Consider the following 20133-nt stretch of genomic DNA (forward strand, 5'->3'; position numbering starts at 1 on the left):
TGATCTACCACAAAGGCTTACTAAGACAAACGGCAGAGTGGAAGAAACCCAGAACCCATTTTTTTATACTTAAACTTATACTAAACAAGCCAAAATAACCATATTGTTTTTATCTAATGGTAAAATGCTTAAAGAATACTTTCTCTAATTAATTTCCTCTTCCCAATGATTTTTCCATTCCCAGATACCTAAATGCAGGCCATAGGGTTGGCATTCCATAAATATTTGTTGAATGAATTTACACATTTCATAAGAACCAGATGTCATAACTAACTGAAAGTAAGCCCAACCAACTAATGATACTATGATGAAAGCAGAAGTTATAGAACATTTATGCTATATTTAATCACATTTTGTAGGTACCTGTCAGTAAATATTAATGTGACGGATAGTTTTCTAAGATCAGAATTCCCTTTTAAGGGCAGTGGAAAATGTGTTATATGTGCATATAGATTAGGAGAGCTGAGATTATATACAAATAGCAATGGCTATAAACTTGCTCAGAATTTGCAACCGTCTTTTACTTACTTCTAACAAAGGAATTTCATCATGAACTTTACCAGATGAAAATGTCCATAAAAACATTATTATAAGGTCACATTCAACCTGACCTGAATAATCATATCATCACAAGAAGCAATCCACTGTAAAAATTCTTACTAAATACACAGAAGATTCATTATCACTAATTACAGTTTTTGATCACTTTCCAGGAAGCGCATGTTTCCGTGCAAGAAAACATCAAATAGTTTTTTCTCAGAATGCACTACTAAAACAAGGTTCCAGATTAACATCAGAAGTTAACTATATAACACTAGGTGGGTAGGCATTATATATGTGTGTACATGCATGTGAATGTATAAAACATAATGAGTGCTTACTTCGTGCAAGGCACTGTTTTAAATACTTTATTAATAAGGTTATGGGAGGCTTCATGAGTGTGGCAAAGACCGGATAAGTCTTGAAAAATGCTTACAAAATGGATAAATGGAAAAGACCCAGGAGGATCACCTCTAGGACTCTGCTTCTCGAAGTACGGACTGGACTGTGGATTAGCAGCCCAGGCAACCCCTGTGAGCTCGTGAGGAACGCAGAAATTCAGGCCCCACCCCAGACCTACTGAATGAGAACCCGCGTTTTAAAAGATTCCAACTTATTTCTATGTGTATTAAAGTTTAAGAAGAGCTGCTTTAGGAAAATGAGGTGAGCACATATGGAGCAGCAAGAACATACAATTGTGGAAAAAACCAACGTGGGAGCAGGAATTAAAGGATAAGAGAGAATGTAATGCGAGAAATACTTTGAATATTACTGTGGTTTTTTTTATCTTTTGCATGTACATGAATAAGGGGAAAGAGGCAGACAGGGTACCTTAGTGTCATCTAGATACAAATGGATGAATACAAGTGGTGTACTCTCCAGACATCACATGGCAAGACTGTAACCCTGGCAGCCACAAGGGACCCAGTGGCCTAGGAGCAAACTGCAGAAGGCAGATGGGGATAAAGGAGGCAGGGAGTCACCTCTATCCTGATCTCCTCTTTGGGCCAAAGTTTCAGGGGTGAATGGTACGTGAGAGAGGACGAGGAGATGGCTAAAGGCAGAGGGGCGTATTTGGGATCCTGGGAGGAGAAAGTCGCCGAGGCAGCAACACATCCACGCAGCCTGGCGGAGACGTGAGGTCTGCCGAGAGAACACCTGAGCTCATCTCCCCCAGCACCACGGCACCACCCCAGAATCACAACTCAGAACCCGCAACGTGCCTGAGGTGGTTGGAGAAAGCAGAGCACTCGGGGGCTAAGAGCCTGGCTACCACGCACCGGCTCTGCAGCAAAGGGCCGCCTGGGGAGGAGCGAGATCAGGAAGCCCACAGCATCCGCGAGAGACCAAGGAGGGCCAGGACAGTGAGACAGATGGTCCTGGCTATGATCAAAAGGAGACATCATGGACCAACAAGGACGTCCGCACTTAAGCACTGGGTGCCAGTAGACAAGGAAGAAGCTGGCTGCCAGGGTCACGGGCACGATGCAAGTAAACAAGGATCCCCAGAAGACCCTCCCCACCGTGCTCGCACACGGACACGCACGCACGCACACACACACACACACACCCTTCTCAACCTAAGCAGAGACCACGTGAGCAAAGGGTGGAGGGAGGCAAAAAAACAGCACAGGAATAAATAAGTTCAGCGCTGCTGGATGATAAGAAGTAAGGCAGGGAAATAACTAAAATATTTAGAAAATCAAGTCAATGGAGATTTTGACTAATGGGGTGTAAAGACAAATAAGAAGTCAAGGACTGGTGGTGCCGGGAGCTAAGAAGAAGAAAACAGGAAGAAGGAGAAAGTGTAGATAAGTGGCTGAGAGATGATGCCTTCAATTTCAGAACACCATGTTAGGTAAATGAGAAATAAACCTGCCCTCCACCCTCCACCCGCAAGACTGAAAGGAAAACTGCAGCCAGTCCAGGGTGCCCAGGATTCACACAGGCCACGTATTGGTAAATATATGCTCACAAAAAAAATTACAAGAGGATACAATCTACTTACCATGAGATACAGTCAAGACCCTACAAGTAGTTGAACAGCAAGATTTTTTTTTTTAAACATCAATTTTTTGCAAAGAGACTATGAAGTGTAGTATTAATGAAAGTTACTTTTTAAAAAAGACAGAAAATACAATAAACTATTTTTAAAAGATTAGAAAGTTTCTAGAAATAAAAATGTCACCATTAAAAGACTCAATTATGTTAAAAGGCACATTAGTTGATTACTGAAGAGAGAAAGTAAATTAGGAGATATCTAAGTAGCACACAAAAAATAGGGAGATAAAAAACAGGAGAGAGGAGAGAGGTTGAGAGAGAGAGAAGTTAGAATGAGAAGCCCAAACTAATTATAAAAGAAACTCCAGTGGAGAGAGAAAAGTCACAAGATACTACCTCATTAAAAAAATATACTGATGTGTGTTCCATGAGTGTCTGTGATATTTCCCAATACTTGTGTACCACTGGAAAAGTCCACAATTTTAAAATAAAAAGCAGTTTAAAGACTGAATGGAAGGTGAAAAAGATGGGAATGCAGCCTAATATTTTGAAAAGTTTAGATGACAAAATGTGGGATGAAAAATTATTTAAGGAGGGTATGAACAGTTTTGTCTGGATTTTATTACTTTTAATGCTGGGCATGACTTGAGAATGCTTACGGAGCAGGGCACAGGAGTCTTTAAAGCGTGAAGATGGTAGAGAGAATCATGGAGGATGGGAAGGTCCTGAGGGTAAGAAGGGATGAAGGAGTGGGGGTGAGTACGGAGCGCTGGCCTAGAGTTGGGAGGGGCACCTTCTCATCAGTTCCAGCAACTCAACTGACCGGCATCACCGCTTTGTACTGTCACAACACATCTCTTGCAGGCATGTCTTGATCTGGTTGCTGATGACACTGATGTGCTCAGTTTGTGAAAACTCAGTGGATCAATTTTCAAACTGCACAGAAATATGTTATGCTTCAAAAGATTAGCTTCAGAACTACCAATCAGAAGGCAGTTTTCTTCTAACTCCTATTATATTATATTAATCTTAAATGTGGTTTACTTACAGGTTGCATGCTTCTTAAATACATGAAAGGCTATCAAATAAAAGGCATGTGCCCAAACAAGAAAAAATATAATGTACATTAGATAAGTATATTACCAGAAAAAAAAAAAAAAAAGAATCTGGAGGGTACCTTAGAAAGGCAAGGTAAACAGAGGAATTCCAGGTAATTCAAGGCTAAGTCTTAAGTGACTCCTTTGAAAAATTATTAAAAGGCATAAATACTGTCACAGATTCAATGCTTGTTTCTATTTCAAGGTTACGACCACTTTTCAAGAGATGTTGCTTCTCTTTTAAAAGTAAATTCATTGTAATTCTGGAGTTTTATTAGTAATCTCTTTGAGTTATCAGCACAGGGAGTTTCAGAAAAGTTTTAAAATTTGTAGGAAGTAATCATAAACTCCCCTGATAAATGGCACTTGAGTCAACTCAATGTTTCGTAATTTCTATTAACAGCTGTGTTTTATTTTCAAGAAAGATAAAAGGAAAGTTTGCAGGAAATTACTGCATTTATTCTAAAAATGGGTAATAAAATGGAGAGAAATTACTTTTAAATCATTTGTAAAGTTTTCTAATTACTCAAAATTCAGGCTCTATAGAATTCTTAACCTAGCACAGATATCTACCTGATCTGTTCCCAGTGGGGAGTCTGTAACAGAAATCCAAGCCCCAGAAGGAAGCTGTGGTGGGACCAGAAACTAGTAATTACAATTGAGTTTATACTTCTTGAAATCTTTGCTATGTGCACACCCTCTGCTAAGAAGAGCCGACAAAAGGATTTAATGTCTATGACCATAAATGGATCTATCCACAAGGAGGCAGGGAGGGAGGACTGATCGCAAAGAGTCTCTAAAGTATTTATAATAACAGCTTATATTTAATAAAAACTTGTGCCATGTACAACTGCTCTAAGTACTGTAGATACATTAGCTTATCTTGTCCCCAGCCCTATAGGGTAGGTACATTTATTATCTGGAATTTATAGAGAACTGAGGTTTAAAGAACTGGATAACTTGCCCAAGGTTTTAAGGAAAACATTTTACAGCCCGAGTTCCTTATACGTGGAAAAAGTAAGAAAACTAAACTATAGATGGCAAAGTCTCCTCTAGATTGCAGGTTTCTGTATAATACAGAGCTTACAGCCAATCAGGATCCAAAAGTCTGCTCAGAAATACATGAAGGGGTTTCCCTGGCGGTCCAGCGGTTAAGACTCCGCGCTCCCACTGCAGGAGGTGCGGGCTGGATCCCTGGTCGGGGAGCTAAGATCACGCATGCCGCAAGGCACGGCCAAAAAAAGAGAGAGAAATACATGAAGGCAATGGACAGATCCTTAACTGCTGTAATTTCTGAGAGGCATGCTACCTACGCCCTCATCCCACAAGATCAACAATGCACACTCCGATATTAAAGCTCATGTCCCCGGGTATCTGTTTATACCACTTCTTCCCCATTTTCCCTTATAAGGAGTTATCTTTATGTACACATTTTCTTTCCCTAAGTAGACTGTAAATTCTCCTAAGGATTTTGTAAACTTAAGGCATAACTGGATACCAAAAACATGAAAGACACTTTACAAATGCCACCAATGACAATTCTCACCATACAAGGACAGGCAAGGACCTCCCTGGTGGGGCAGTGGTTAAGAATCCGCCTGCCAATGCAGGGGACACGGGTTCGAGCCCTGGTCCGGGAAGATCCCACATGCCGCGGAGCAACTAAGCCCGTGCGCCACAACTACTGAGCCTGTACTCTAGAGCCCATGAGCCACAACTACTGAGCCTGCGTGCCACAACTACTGGGGCCCGTGTGCCTGGAGCCCATGCTCCACAACAAGAGAAGCCACCGCCATGAGAAGCCCGCGCTCTACAATGAAGAGTAGCCCCCACTCGCTGCAACTAGAGAAAGCCTGCGCACAGCAGCAAAGACCCAACGCAGCCAAAAATTAAAATAAATTAAATAAAATAAATTAAGAAAAACAAAATTAAAAAAAAGACTATTACTCAAAATGAATCATTTAACTAGTCACTCATTTAATTAACATTTATGAAAAGACTAGTACGTGCCACCTCATTAGGTGATAAACAAGTTGGACAGGATTCGTGCTCTGACGAGCCAATCCCCACGGAGAGATGCAACAGACAATAAAAAAGTAAATGCACAAGATGATTTCAAAACTCTAATTTGGAAGGGAGAGCAAAGAAGACTAATTTAGACTGGATGGTCAGGAAAAACTTCATTGAAGAGGAGGCAAACAAAGGAAAGTCTTATTCGTTCACATTAATCCTCAAGTGAAATACCATGAGTTCAATATGAAACACCAGAAACTGGTGGTTTTGCTATTACCATAACAGTCACATAAATTATAAGGGACCAAAGAATATAAAATTACCATCATTATGCATTTCCTAAAGTTATACATGAGGTTATCAATGAGGGTATCTGGAAGTAGGGTGTTGCCACAACAAACACTAAAAACGTGGAAATGGCTTTAGAATTAAGCAATGGGTAGAAGCTGAAAGAATTTTGAGGACCATGATAGAAAAAGCCTAGATTGCCTTGACACGCTGTTAAAAACACAGATGTTAACGGCTCCCCTGGTGAGAGCTCAAAAGAAAGTGAGGAACATGGTAGAGAAAACTAAATACAGTCATGAACAGACTGTTGATAGATATGTGGACTTTACATGTGTTGCTGGTGAGGACTTGGATGGAAAGGAGGAACATATTATTAGAAACTAGAGGAAAGAGGATCCTTGTTATTTTGTGGCAAAGCATAAGTGAATTATGTCCTGCAGTTATGTGGAAAGTAGAACTTGTAAACTATAAATTTGAATATTTAGACAAGGAGATTTCCAAGCAAATTGTTGAAGTTGTGACCTGTTATTTTCTTACCGGTTATAGTAAAATGGGAGAGGAAAAGATAAATTAAAAGAGTACATAATGCGGTGGTGGTGGTGTGATGAATTGGGAGATTGAGATAGACATACATACACTAATATGTATAAAACAGATAACTAATAAGAAAACTGCTGTATAAAAAATAAAATAAAACTCAAAAAAAAAGAGTACAAAATGAAAGAATGCTGTCAGATCACCATCATACAGGCAAGAAACAGGCTGATAACATTACTCCGCTGCAAACATGTGCTACCTTTGATTGAAAAGGAAGGATGACTTCAAGGGCAGAGTCCAGAGGCCAGAAAGTCAAGCAGAGTCACCAAGATTATTTGTAGGCCTTGAAACCTAAAGTAGTTTGGAAAGTGCATGGGACTGAATACTCACTCCTTTTCCTTTCCATTTTCTCCCTTTCTGAACGAGTGACTGTAACCGGTATCCAATGCCTGCTCTATCACTGTGCCCTCCTACCGTATTCTAGGAGCACGTAATGTGTTTTCTAGCTTCACAGGTTCACAGAGAGAAAGAAATTTGGTCCCAGTATGGATTATATGGAGAATCTCACCCATACCAGAGTTAGATTCTGAGATCTGGATGAGATTTTGGATGTTGAGTTGATGCTGTAAGGGGTTGAGACTTTGGGAGATGTTGGGACAGGATAAGTGCATTTTGCATGTGGGGTGGACATGAATCTTTGGGAGCTAGAGGGCAGACTAAAGTAGACAGAATGATAGCCCCCAAAGATGCCCATGCCCCCAGCCCCTGGAACCTGTGAGCGTGTTATCCTACATGGCAAAAGAACTTGGCGGAGGTGATTAAGATAAGGATCCTGAGATGCATCTGTTATCCTGGATTATCTGGGTGTGCCCAGTGTAATCACAAAGGCCCTTAGACGTGAAGGAGGCAGACAGGACAGTAACGCTACAAGAGAAAGACTCCACTAGCCATTGCTAGCTTTGAAGATGAAGAAGAGGCCATGAGCCAATGAGAGCAGGTAGCCTCTAGGCCAGGGATCCCCAACCCCCAGGAAGCAGCCCGAGAGCGGTCTGAGGCCTGTTAGGAAGCCGGACGCACAGCAGGCGGTGAGCGGCGGGCAAGCGGGTGAAGCTTCACCCGCCGCTCCCCACTGCTCACATTACCACCTGAGCCACCTCCCCGCTGCCCCGCAATGCCCCTGGAAAAACTGTCTTCCACAAAACCGGTCCCTGGTTCCAAAGAGGTTGGGGACCGCTGCTCTAGACAGAGATTGGAAAAAGCAAATATACAGATTCTCTTCTACAACCTGCAAAAGAAAAGCGGCCCGGCTGACATCTTGATTTTAGCTTGGTGTAACCTTCTGAACTACAGAAACGTAAAGTTAATAAATTGTGCATTGTTTTAAGCCACTAAGTTATGGTAACGAACATTCGTTTTACAATTATTTTTGCCCCATTTCTGTTAAGATTTTTAACCCTATTTCTGTAAAAGTTTTTAATTAATATTTAACAAATTATGACAGAAAGCAGCCTAAGCGCTACAAGACTAGGTGCAGTTGACCTTAGCTCATTCAACTCAAATGCCATGTGGGATCTGAGCTTCACCAATGTCACACTCTGGGAAGTCAGACATTGGGTAACTGCGTGCCAGAACATGTGACCAAGAAATTTATGCGACCTAGAAATGTGACAAATACATCAGGTCCTCCCATGTCAATCTGTGGTATCTTGAATTTTCCAAGGCAGAGAGAAATGCATAAGAAAATACAAATTAAGATCGTGGTTGGATACTCAATTTTTGTCTTAAAAATTACAGTGATCTTTTTCAGGTTTAAATAACATCTTTGACTAAATCTTATAATATAGGTATTGTATTTCCTATCATTGATAAGTTAACAAGATTCATGCTCTTTATAGCTAAGAGGCCAAAAATAAAGAGTAAAAAAACCTGATCTATCCTTACCAAAAAAAATTATTTTAAGGACAAACACTACACTATAACACTATAACAACATAGAAGACCCTCCTCCAATGAATATCCATTGTCATTTTCTTGAATTTATCTAAACTGTCAAATAAATATAATGACTGTGAAAAGTTCTTATAAATATGAAAAAAATTCTTAAACCAAACAATTTACTTTTAGATACCATGCGCTTACTTCGGTTGTCATTTACTTTTACTGTTCCCTTTTTGTTTACATTCCCATCAATATTGAAAATGGCAAAGTATAAGGTTTATATTCTAGGTAAATCCTAATCCTACACAAGATATTAACATAATTAAGAACTAAATATGCTCATGACAAAAGGAAAGGTTTGTTATGATGACCTACAAAGATCCTGCCCCTGAAGTCTCACACTAGTGGGGGAAGCAGGCGGGGCATAAAGCTAAATCACACTAGAAACCAGAGAGCAAATGTGCTCTGCCATATGCCAACTATTCCTGTTTGGAGAAGAACGGTGCCCTGAGGAAAAGAGTATGAGGCTAGAGGGAAGCCAGGTCTAGAAGAAAGTTTTTATTCTGCAGGCAATGGAGAAGTCAAGAATGGTTTTCCGAGCAAGGCATTAGCATGATACCTACTGCAGGCTAGAGGCAAAGACCAGAAGCAGGAAAGTCTACTGGAAATAGGCTGCCAGAGGCAGAGGAGAACTTGAACTATAAAAGTGAGAAGGAAAAACAAAAGATACAGAAAAATCAGCACTTTCAAAACATATGTTAACACCACCTGCGGCTTCTAGTAAAGTAATTGCTAATACAAAGTAGGTGAGGGAGAGAGAAGCACATAACCCCTGTAGAAATACCAGATCCATTCACTCACTTAAGGAAAGGGGCTTTCTGACATCTAAAATCCTGAGCCAACTCTAAGGAAACGGCTAAAGCAATGCAAAATCAAAAGTTCTGCAATGCCAGAATTTCTCAACTAGGGAAGTCACAGGGCAAGATTAAAGAAAGCCAAAAAGATGAACGGTTTAGTTTCTCAAATAGCTGGTGGGTGGTAGCAATGTAAAAATATTCACCAGGCAGAAGAGATCCAGTCCCTCACCTCATTTTAAGAAGTTAAAGAGATAAAGGGTATGGATTTGTATTTGTTTGTTTGTGGGGATGAGTTCAGTGGAGGGAAGGATAATGGGTGGAGGGAAGGATAATGGGAGGAGTGAAGGAGAATACAAGCTCAAAACTTCAAAGTGGGGCTTCCCTGGTGGCGCAGTGGTTGAGAATCTGCCTGCTAATGCAGGGGACACGGGTTCGAGCCCTGGTCTGGGAAGATCCCACATGCCACGAAGCAGCTGGGCCCGTGAGCCACAACTACTGAGCCTGCGCGTCTGGAGCCTGTGCCCCGCAACGGGAGGGGCCGCGATAGTGAAAGGCCCGCGCACCGCGATGAAGAGCGGTCCCCGCACCGCGATGAGGAGTGGCCCCCGCTTGCCGCAACTAGAGAAAGCCCTTGCACGAACCGAAGACCCAACACAGTCAAAAATAAATAAATAAATAAAGTAGCTATAAGAGCACCCAAGCCCTTACATTAAAAAAAAAAAAAAAAAAAAAAAAAAAAAAAAACTTCAAAGTGAAGGGACTTCCCTGGTGGCGCAGTGGTTAAGAATCCTCCTGCCAATGCAGGGGACATGGGTTCGAGCCCTGGTCCGGGAAGATCCCACATGCCGCGGAGAATCCCACATGCCGCGGAGCACCTAAGCCCGTGTGCCACAACTACTGAGCCTGTGCTCTAGAGCCCGTGAGCCATAACTACTGAGCCCGCTTACCACAACTACTGAAGCCCGCACGCCTAGAGCCCATGCTCCACAACGAAAAGCCACTGCAATGAGAAGCCTGCGCACCAGGACGAAGAGTAGCCCCCGTTTGCCGCAACTAGAGAAAGCCCACGCATAGCAACGAAGACCCAACGCAGCCATAAATAAATTTCAAAAATTAAAAAAAAAAACTCCAGAGTGAAATAATTTAAGAACAATTAATTCATAAAAATTTTACTTGTATATACTCTACCCTCATATATCTTTGAAAATTACCATAAGATATTTAATAAGTACCCATATGTACAATGTAGTCTCACTGAAACAACCACCTAGGCCTAATGCTATACCCTTAAAAGGATAAGTTGTAACATCCTCAAAGATATAACAATAAATGATGTTTTCCTTGAGACAATCAGCCATATACAATGGAAAGAAAACTTTAAGTATTAAAATAAGTTTCATTATTTAGGATTATTATTCTAATACTAAAGCCTGAAAGCTAAATCTTTAGAACCACTCAAACCCTGACCTGATTTCCTTTAGGTCAAGGATTAGACTAGGCCCTCTTTTTTTTTTTAAGGCCTAATTCACTGCTCCTAATAAGGATAGTGAAATACCTCTGAGTTAAAAAAAAAAAAAATATATATATATATATATATATATATATATATATACACACACATACATACACACACACACAATATATATATGCACATATATATACATATATAGTATATATACACATATATGTATAAAATAGACATCCAGTGCCCAAATCTTTGTATGTGTCTTATACCCGAATCTCTCAACCCAAATGTCTAAAATGACAACACATGCCTTAAGAAAAATGAAATACAATGAACTATTTACTATACCATCTTAAATGTGCTTTATACCTTAAATGAAAAAAAAAAATCATTTGATGAGAAAAACAAAAGTGAAGAGGAGGAAAACCTGATGTAAACAGAATTGACATTGGTTATAGGTTACCTAGAGACCATTTCACATTTCTAACTGATTCAGTTGCCGTGTTTTACATGGACTGATTTCATTGAGCTCCTTACACGTATAACTTTAAACATCCAAAAAGGAACCAAAGGTCAACCCTCCACTGCTGAAGTCAAACTAGGAAAGAGAAAAATGTTTTCAAACATTCCAAGAATAAGCCAACATTCTGTTTATAGGAACTAGAATGCTGGAACTCTGGGCAAAAGGGTAGAGTAGAATGGGAGTAAGCCAGACAAAGAGGAGTGTTGGGCCAACAAGACGGGGATGCTGTGACGGGGATTTCTACAGAGAAAAGGTGTACGGAACAGCAAGAGACTAAAGCTAGAAAAGAGAGCTGAAGAAATTCAGTTACCTAAAGATTTTAAAATCATTGTGAAAGCTTTCTAATGTTATTGGTATGGAGAAACAAAAATTCCCTAACTTCTGAAAATCGCAACTCTGCTACACCTTTCTCACGGATCTCACTATAGTTCGTGGTAGAGATGCAACTTTGGGTTCTATGTTACACATTGAAGTATATTTAATTGTTAGTCTAGAACAGTGATTCTTAGCCAAGATTAAATTTTGCCCCCAGGGGATGTTTGGGGGATATCTGGAGACTTTTCTGGGTCACGGGTGGAGGGGGGCTGCTCCCGGCATCTAAAAGGTGGGTGCCAAAGATTCTGCTTAACATCCTACAATGCACAAGACAGCCCGCACAACAAAGAATTATTCCACCCAAAATGTCAACAGTGCTGAAGCTGAGAAACAGTGATCTCTTCTGAATATAAGCAAAAGCCAACTTGGTGGACCTTGATCCTAGCCCATCTCTCTCTAGCAGACATCTATTTAAAGCATAAAACAACACCAGAGGACTCACTTTCCAATGCTTTAAACATGGTGGATGGCTGACTCAAACTCAGGTCACACAATACACTGAAATAATATAACAGAGCAGGAGTGCAGAAACTGCAGGAAAAGAACTTTTCAATCCTTTTTCCATTTTTGTCGCAAGCACATTGAATTCGAAAGAGGAGCACCTACACGTTTCCATACAAAGGTGTGTCTCACCCTTGTGCTCAATACACTAAAATACACTGACTTCCTCAAAAGACAATATTTCTCATTAATGTAAAAACTTAAGTAAACAGTATTAACTGAGAAAGATTTACGTTGGGGCGCGGGGGTGCAGAAAACCACCAGGTCTTTAAAATGCAAAGTTATTTCACAGTTACTTGCAGAATGACTCAGATCATTATTACTTTTAGTCATGCCAAGTTTGCTGCTTCTAAGCCTACTAGTAATGGAGAAAAAACCCACCATTTTTCCTGCAGTCATTAAACCAATAAAACAGAAGCTCACCGAAAACAGGTTTGTGCGATAGTATTTGTTTTATTGTAACTGTTACAAAAATAAAAGCAGTCGCTGGGAGTGCAAATAAAGATTCTGAGAAATCTTTCACCTACTTCACTGCCTACAGGGTGTGTGTTTGGGGGGTATGGGGATGCAAACAAAAGAAAACCCTAACTCACACATCAACAAATCTTAAGCTGCGAGTATTTTCCTAATGCATCCCTTAAATAAAATCCTGGCTTACCCTTTTTACGTTCCCTCCCTTCAAACAACTGCAAAAGACCTCCACAGAGCGTTTCACCAGGAGAACAATACTAAGAACAAGTAAGAGCCTTGCGTGTATCTGGCAAATCTCATTCATCTGAAGCCGTGGCAGCAGAGAAGAGAATCCTGTTGTCCAATGTGACCCACTCACACCTCTCACACCGGTTTTCACTGCTCGAGTATCTTTCTGAAGCCAGTGTTGCCTAACTTTGATGGTTTCCATGTCCCACCGTAATAAAAAGCCAGCGTCCAGCATAGCCTACTTCCTTACGCAAGATAAATATAATCAGTGCTGCCTTAACACTTACTGAGGCGCCACAGGAAGTTCAACAGAAAGACACAATTCAACCCTACGGAGACCCCACAAAAGGTGCACTGATTTCACAAAACGTGGCACTCGTGACATGAAGAAACCACAACCGCGATACGACACCTTGTAGGAAGGCTTTTCGCGCGGGGGAGGGGTGGAGGGTGGGATGTGCTTTTATTTCCTTGTCGCCAGTGCCCTTTCATCTTTACAAAGCTGAGCTAACTTCAGAGAAAAGGGGTTCCTCGCGATTCGCTCCTCGGCTCCTGGCGGGATCCACACCGAGGCACGCGAGTGAAGCCCCTGCCCCGCCGCGGGCGAGTTCCCCCCGGCCAGGGGAACAGAGAGGAAGGGGACCGGGGAGAGGGGCACCCGACTCGGCTGGGGGCCGCGCCGCACAAGCTCGCGCTCCGAAAGCATCCTCGGGCGCTACAAGACGCGCCCTCCGCCGCTTTGGCACGTCCCCTCCGGGCTTCCCAATGCCGAGGAGCCCGCGCCCAGCACACCCGCCAGACTCCCTGGCCCCAGGCCCGCCGGGGGCCCCCGCCCGCCAACCCGGCCCGGCCGCCCTTACCGAGCAGCAGCAGCTTGACCTCGCGCGCCGCCTTCTCGCCATCCTCGCGGAGGTTCCGGTCGATCATCTTACTCCGCTCCACCGCCGCCTTGTCCTCGGCGCTCAGCGTACAGCCCATTGTGCCAGGAGCAAGAGCTGGCCGCCGCTCCCTTCAAGTCCGCCGCGCTGCCTCGAAACACAGGTGAATTCTTTCTTCCTGGATGCGGGCGTTCGAATTCCTCCCGACGCCGGCCACGCCACCCCCACCCACTTCCGAAACGGACCTAGGGAAGCGCTGTCTGCAGAGAAGCTAGCAGCACCGCGCGGCTCTTGCCTACGGCCGGGCTCCGCGCCTCGCCTCCCTCCGCGCCTCGCCTCCCTCCGCGCCTCGCCTCCCTCCGCGGCCCCGAAGTCTCGGGTTTCCAGGCTCTGGGTACAGCTACCGGTGGCCTCCTGCTGGTGGCCGCGCCGCAACCTCTAGAAGCCCGGCACTGCTCGGCGTCCGCGCGCCGCCGCGGCCCCGCCCCTGCTCGCCCCTCCCGCCGCCCCGCGACCACTCCCAGAGCGCGCGCCCGAGCACGAGCCCTCGGACATCACCCCCTCGGACGGGTGCGCGCGCCCACGCTGCCGCGGACCCCGGCGCCCCACAGCCCCCGAGGGCCGGCCACCGCGCGCGCCCTTGGGGAGCGCCCCCGGAAGGCCGAACGTTGCGGCGAGCTCCCCTACCTCGCTTCCTCCGCGGGAGCGTGATAATTTCTTCCCGTTTACTCACACCCAGGGATGTGTTCGGACCTGCCCCTTAGGGGTGCGGGTGGGAGAGCTGCCAAAGTTGGAAACCGAAAAAAGCCAGTCCTGGGCGTTTGAGCATGCCCAGCTCGGGCAGGCGCGCAAGGGTTTTCCAAATGTAAAGGCGTGTCAGCTGGCCTTCAGGGGTGAGGGAAATAGAGGGAGCTGGGGCCGGGAATGGAACCGTGGAGAAAGCAGAGAGGGTAAAGTGGGGAACAGAAAAGTCTGGGGAGGATAGGAGGTCAACTTTCTTCCGCTTTTTTCTTTTTCCCTTCTCTCCTCCCTCCTTCCATCCACTCTCACGTCCCTTTCCACAAGCAAAGAACATTTTGAAGGATTTCCTCAAACCTGAGAAAATGTAAGACAAAGAATCAAAGAGCATATTTTTTTTCTCCTATCCATACAATTTTATGTGCCATAAATTTTATTCAGAAAGTCTTTTCAATACTGTGTCCATTCATCCCACTTTCAAAATTATCCACAAAATGTCCAAGGATTGCCAAAATGATGGGATACTCTACAGCATTAAAAGTTATATTATAGAATAATATTTAATGATATAGCAGAGATATTTATATTTTAAATGAAATAGAATTTTTAAAGCAGTATGAAAAGTACGATAAATTTTTTCTTAAATAACATATATGTTGATAAAGTATTTGGAAGAATGCCACTTAACGTTAGAAGAGACCATAATCGTCACTTAGCCCAACCTCTCCATACTACGCAGATTTCACAGCTGCTACCTATTCCCTCCTGCCACAGATTCAGGCATATTCCTGGCTTACGTGTTTTCATTGACTGAGAATTCAGAAACGCAGGGGCATCAAAGTCTACTGCTAGATTGCTCTCAGATATCTCTTACTTGCATTAAACAAAATCAACCCTTAAAGGACTGAAACAATAGAAACGTTTTATTTTCTCTACAGTACCAGGGTAATTATATTTTCGAATGGATAAGCTTTAAAAAAGAGCATATTTTTAAATAAGACCAAACAACACACCCACACAAATCTCCACACCTTAACTGACCTCCTCTGAGGCGACATGGAAGCTTCCAGGCCAAGTTCTGAACCAATATTTATGGCCGTGTTAGTAAATCATAAGCCACTGGGCATGTCATTCCTTATTGCAGGCCTTGGCTTCCTCATCCATGAAATGAGATGGAGTTGATCCAGACCATCCACCATCCTTCCAGCTCTACCTGGTCTGGGGGAAATAGCTTCTGTGGCCCTTGGAGGCATTTCACCCAGCACGGTATGAATGAGCATAGGTTTAAGGTCTGGTCTCTCCCTGTCACTTGTACTACTACACTTTTCCCTTATAGACATCGCAGGAAATGTTGACTGATTATAAGATGGGGTTGGTAGCAAAGAAAAACATCCTCTTTGATGTGTTCAAAAATTAGGAAACTGCTCTGATGGAAACCAAAGAGCAACCATCTGGAAGTCTTATTTTCTAAAAAACATTTGTAAAAACTGGGCTTGAGTTTTCCAAGAAGGTAAGGCTGAGCTGATGCTACAGGAAGAACAGCCTTAGAGTGGGTCTCCTAAGCAAGGCCTGTGGGCTAGCAGAGGTTGCCAGTTTCCTCCCTATTGGACATGCCCTTTCCTGTTCTCCTGCAATAGTCAAACCTGCTGGGCTCAACAGCTGCAGTTTCAAGAACTGCCTCAACTTTTCCTATGGCCTTTTGTAATATACCAACAAAAAGGAACAAGCTTTAAATTGTATTTAATCACCTCCTACCCTCTTTGTATTTCTTGGCAGTCTAAATGCTGATGTTCATCAGAAACTCTGGAATTAAACTTGATAGAGTGAGCTTTCAACATAGTGTTTACATATTACCAACTTTGGATTATCTGTGAGTCTTTCCTATAAGCTTTCATGCCATATGGAGTATGGGACCACCAATCGCAAGAAAAGAGGAAGCAATCATGACTGAGTACTAGTGGAAATGACTACAGAACTTGTGTTTTGGAGAAAAGAAAGCTGAACAGAATGATACACATTACACCTCTCATTTGTCAAGTAGGTGAGGAGTTAAAATACAATATATGGATGAATAAGAACTGAAAATTAGCTTTATTATGAAGACTAAACTTCTGAGAGGATGCAGAATAATGGAGTGAGCAGTATGAGGGGAAATTCCAAGAGGAGAAAGTTTTGAAAAAACTTTAGAAGGGAGCCATGACTGGGGATTGATGGGGAGTTTCCAGGGCTTTGTGTTGGTCAACTCAGGCTGCCATAACAAAATACCATAGGCTGGGTGACTTAAACGATAGGAATTTATTTCTCACAGTTCTGGATGCTGAGAAGTCCAAGATCAAAGTACCAGCTAATTTAGTTTCCCGGTGAGGACCCTCCTCCTGGCTTTCAGATGGCTACCTTCTCACTGTGCGCTCACATGTGGAGAGAAAGAGCTCTAATCTCTCTCACTCTTCTTATAAGGACACTAATCCCGTCATGGGGGCCCCACCCTTATAACCTCATCCAAACCTAATTACCTGCCAAAGCCGCCACCTCCAAATTCCATCATACTGGAGTGAGGGCTTCAACAAATGAATGGGGTTGGGAGGGGGGCACAAACATAACAGGGTATATTTTAAGAGGAATAACCAGCTAAAAGGGTTAAATGTCACTTCATAACAGGGTATATTTTAAGAGGAATAACCAGCTAAAAGGGTTAATTGCAAAGTACATGATGGAAATAACAGTTGTTTTATAATCAAAATGTAGTTCAGTTGTAAAGAATGATAGGAAGTATGGCACAAAGTTGAAAGAGAGCTTTAAATATTAAGGTGAAGAGGTGGACTTTTTTACAATGGGTACTAAATGTTCCCTACATTCTCCTGAGCTGGGTAATAGGTGTAAAAAAAAAAAAAGCTTTCACCCAACAAAACGAGTGGTGTTATCAGCAAGTGGATTGTGTTAATAGTCCAGATATGAGGTGGTGAGAATCATTCAAATTAACAATTTACATAATTACGATGTTGAAAAATATGATTCAACAACCTTGTCAAGCAGGTGGAAAAAATAGTATTAACTCATCTATTTTATAGAGAGTGAAACTGATATACAGATGTTGAAGCAATCTACCTCAGAGTACTGTTTTCCCTTCTGGACATCATATGTTTTAAGCAACTATATTGAGATATAATTCACATACCGTATTATTTATCCATTGAAAGTATAAAATTCAATGGTTTCTAGTATATTCACAGAGTTGTGTGACCATCACAACAATCAATTCTCGAACATTTTCATTACCTGCAAAAGAAACCCCATACCCTATAGCCATTATTCCCCCAATCTTTCCACCTTCCCTGCTACCCCCAGTCCTAGGCAACCAATAATCTACTTTCTGTCTCTATAGATTTACGCATTCTGGACATCTTATATAAAAGGAACCATGCATGTGGTCTTTTGTCTATGCCTTCTTTCACTTAGCGTAAAATTTTCAAGGTTCATCCATGTTGTAGCACGTATAGTACTTCATTTCTTTTTGTTGCTGAATAATACTGAGCATCATATGTTAAGAGAGTTAGAGACATATGTTAAAAGACAAATTGAGACACATTCAGGTGATAGCATCTAGGTTTTAAAGTAACTCCAAACCATGTCATAAGGAATAATTGAAGAAACTAGGGATATTTAATGCAGGAATGAGAAGATACAAAGTGACATGATAGCTATTTATAAATGGTTTAAGAGATATCATAAATCAGAGGGAATAGACATCTTCTGTCTGGATTCAAGGTGGTGGATTTAAGACCTATTGGAAGAAAGCTATAGCCAACAAATTTTACCTTGAAGTGAAAAAAAAAAAAGTGTACAATTTCCCCCGAAGGAAATAGGGAACCTCAGAAACTCGTTTATTCTTGACTAAGATGTAAAACTCTAGACTGGATGATCATATATTGGGAAAGATCTAGAGATCGATGAACTTTTGGGATCCCTTACAACCTTGAGATTCTATATCAGTCAGAAGTCACATGGGATTAGTGTGAGAAATGATATTAAAATCCAGAAACACCTTCTGGTCTTCAACCATTTTCTTACTCATCCTGCCATGAGATATACAAGCAGAAGTGGGAAAGGAGAGTTTACGTGAGACATTTTGGCTTGGTGTATTGACGGATTCGTGTGGGGATAAGGATGAACCAGAGAAGAGAGAGTCAGGACAACCAGACGTGTACACACACACACACACACACACACACAGACAGCCGAAGCGCAGCGTGTGTCTTTGGCTAAGTTGGAAGCAGACGTGACACGCGGACACCTTTCCATTGTCTACATGGAGGGTTTTGCTCTCTAAGTAAGAAGGAGAGAGTCTGGTTTGGGGAGAGTCTATAAATAATTGGAGAATAGCAGGGCTAGCATGGCATCCGTACCTGTCTATAGTTAGAAAGGCCCCAAACCAAAACCATTTTTATTAGAGATGTTGTGAGATTCTGGGCAAAGGTTGAAATACAAAAGCTCATTGAATTATTACTGAAAGACTTTAAAAGACAAGCAGCACCCTTCGGTTTGCAAGTTACAACACTGTGGGGCAGAGGTAACATAAAGGCCATCGTCTCTGCAAGGAGCATACCACCACCCAGGCGCCAGCACGTTGGTGGACTGAAAGCATACAGAGACGGCCCCTGAGTATGGACATGTACGTGCTCCTGATGGGCACTGCACCACTGGCAATGCTCAGTCTCCCTCATTTAGCTTCACAGACAGCAGCCATGACAGAAGAGAACCGGAAAAGAAGAGGAAAAACATGGAAGGTATTAGGCAGTGACTTCAACCATCAGACTGGTTTGCGAGCACACGTGAATATGATGCCAGCTTCCTGCTGAAGCAGGTAAGTCTTGAAGTCAGTGTCCATGAGGCCAGGGGGCACTGAGGAATATAACAGTACATAAGTAAAGGAGGGAGATGTTTAAGAAAAAAAAAAAAGGTAATATATTATTTCAAACGCATAAAAAATACTCCCAGGGACAAGTATAAACAAAAGAGAATTGGAAATAGTATTATGGTAGAAGAAGCTCTAAGCAGGTAATCAAATAACCTTGGAGCAATTCAGAGCTCTATTTTCAACTGCATATCTGTCTTTGAAAGTCCCTTAACTTATATAAACTGCAATATCCCTACCTATAAAAGTGTGTTGAATTAGATCATCGGCAAGATCCCAATAATTCTGAATTCCTTTGAGTCTGTCATTTCAACAGTAGATGGTTGGTACAGATGAACCGGTTTGCAGGGCAGAAATTGGGACACAGATGTAGAGAACAAACGTATGGACACCAACGGGGGAAAGCCGCGGGGGGGGGGGTGGTGGTGGTGGTGGTGTGATGAATTGGGCGATTGGGATTGACATGTATACACTGATGTGTATAAAATTGATGACTAATAAGAACCTGCTGTATAAAAAAAAAAAAGTGCCTTCTTGATAAAATGTTTAAAATAAAAAAATAAAAAATAAACCACTTTGCTCTATGTATTTATTAAGAACTTCAGGAAAAAAAAAAAAGAAAAAAAAAAACAGTAGATGGTTGGCAAATATACCAGAGTATTTTGATGTACTGCTGTGAATGGAAACCATACCATGTAAAATTAAGGAGTAAGTAAGTGCTGAGAATGCAGAGATTAATGAGGAAATTTCCCAGAATTTTTAACCATGGAA

The 20133-nt window shown here is 42.2% G+C and overlaps 1 protein-coding gene across 1 annotated transcript in view; it reads right to left on the reverse strand.

Annotated features, from left to right (window-relative positions):
- Positions 1 to 14257, reverse strand: part of GNAI1 (G protein subunit alpha i1) — a 90504-nt gene extending 76247 nt beyond the window's left edge. The window contains exon 1 of the mRNA XM_007187121.2: positions 13695 to 14257. Coding sequence (XP_007187183.1) covers positions 13695 to 13812 — 118 coding nt within the window. The 5' untranslated portion in view covers positions 13813 to 14257. The remainder of the gene's footprint in view (positions 1 to 13694) is intronic.
- Between the last annotated feature and the right edge of the window lie 5876 nt (positions 14258 to 20133).

The sequence above is a fragment of the Balaenoptera acutorostrata genome, chromosome 7 (assembly GCF_949987535.1).
Source record: "Balaenoptera acutorostrata chromosome 7, mBalAcu1.1, whole genome shotgun sequence".
In the NCBI taxonomy this organism is placed as follows: Eukaryota; Metazoa; Chordata; class Mammalia; order Artiodactyla; family Balaenopteridae; genus Balaenoptera; species Balaenoptera acutorostrata.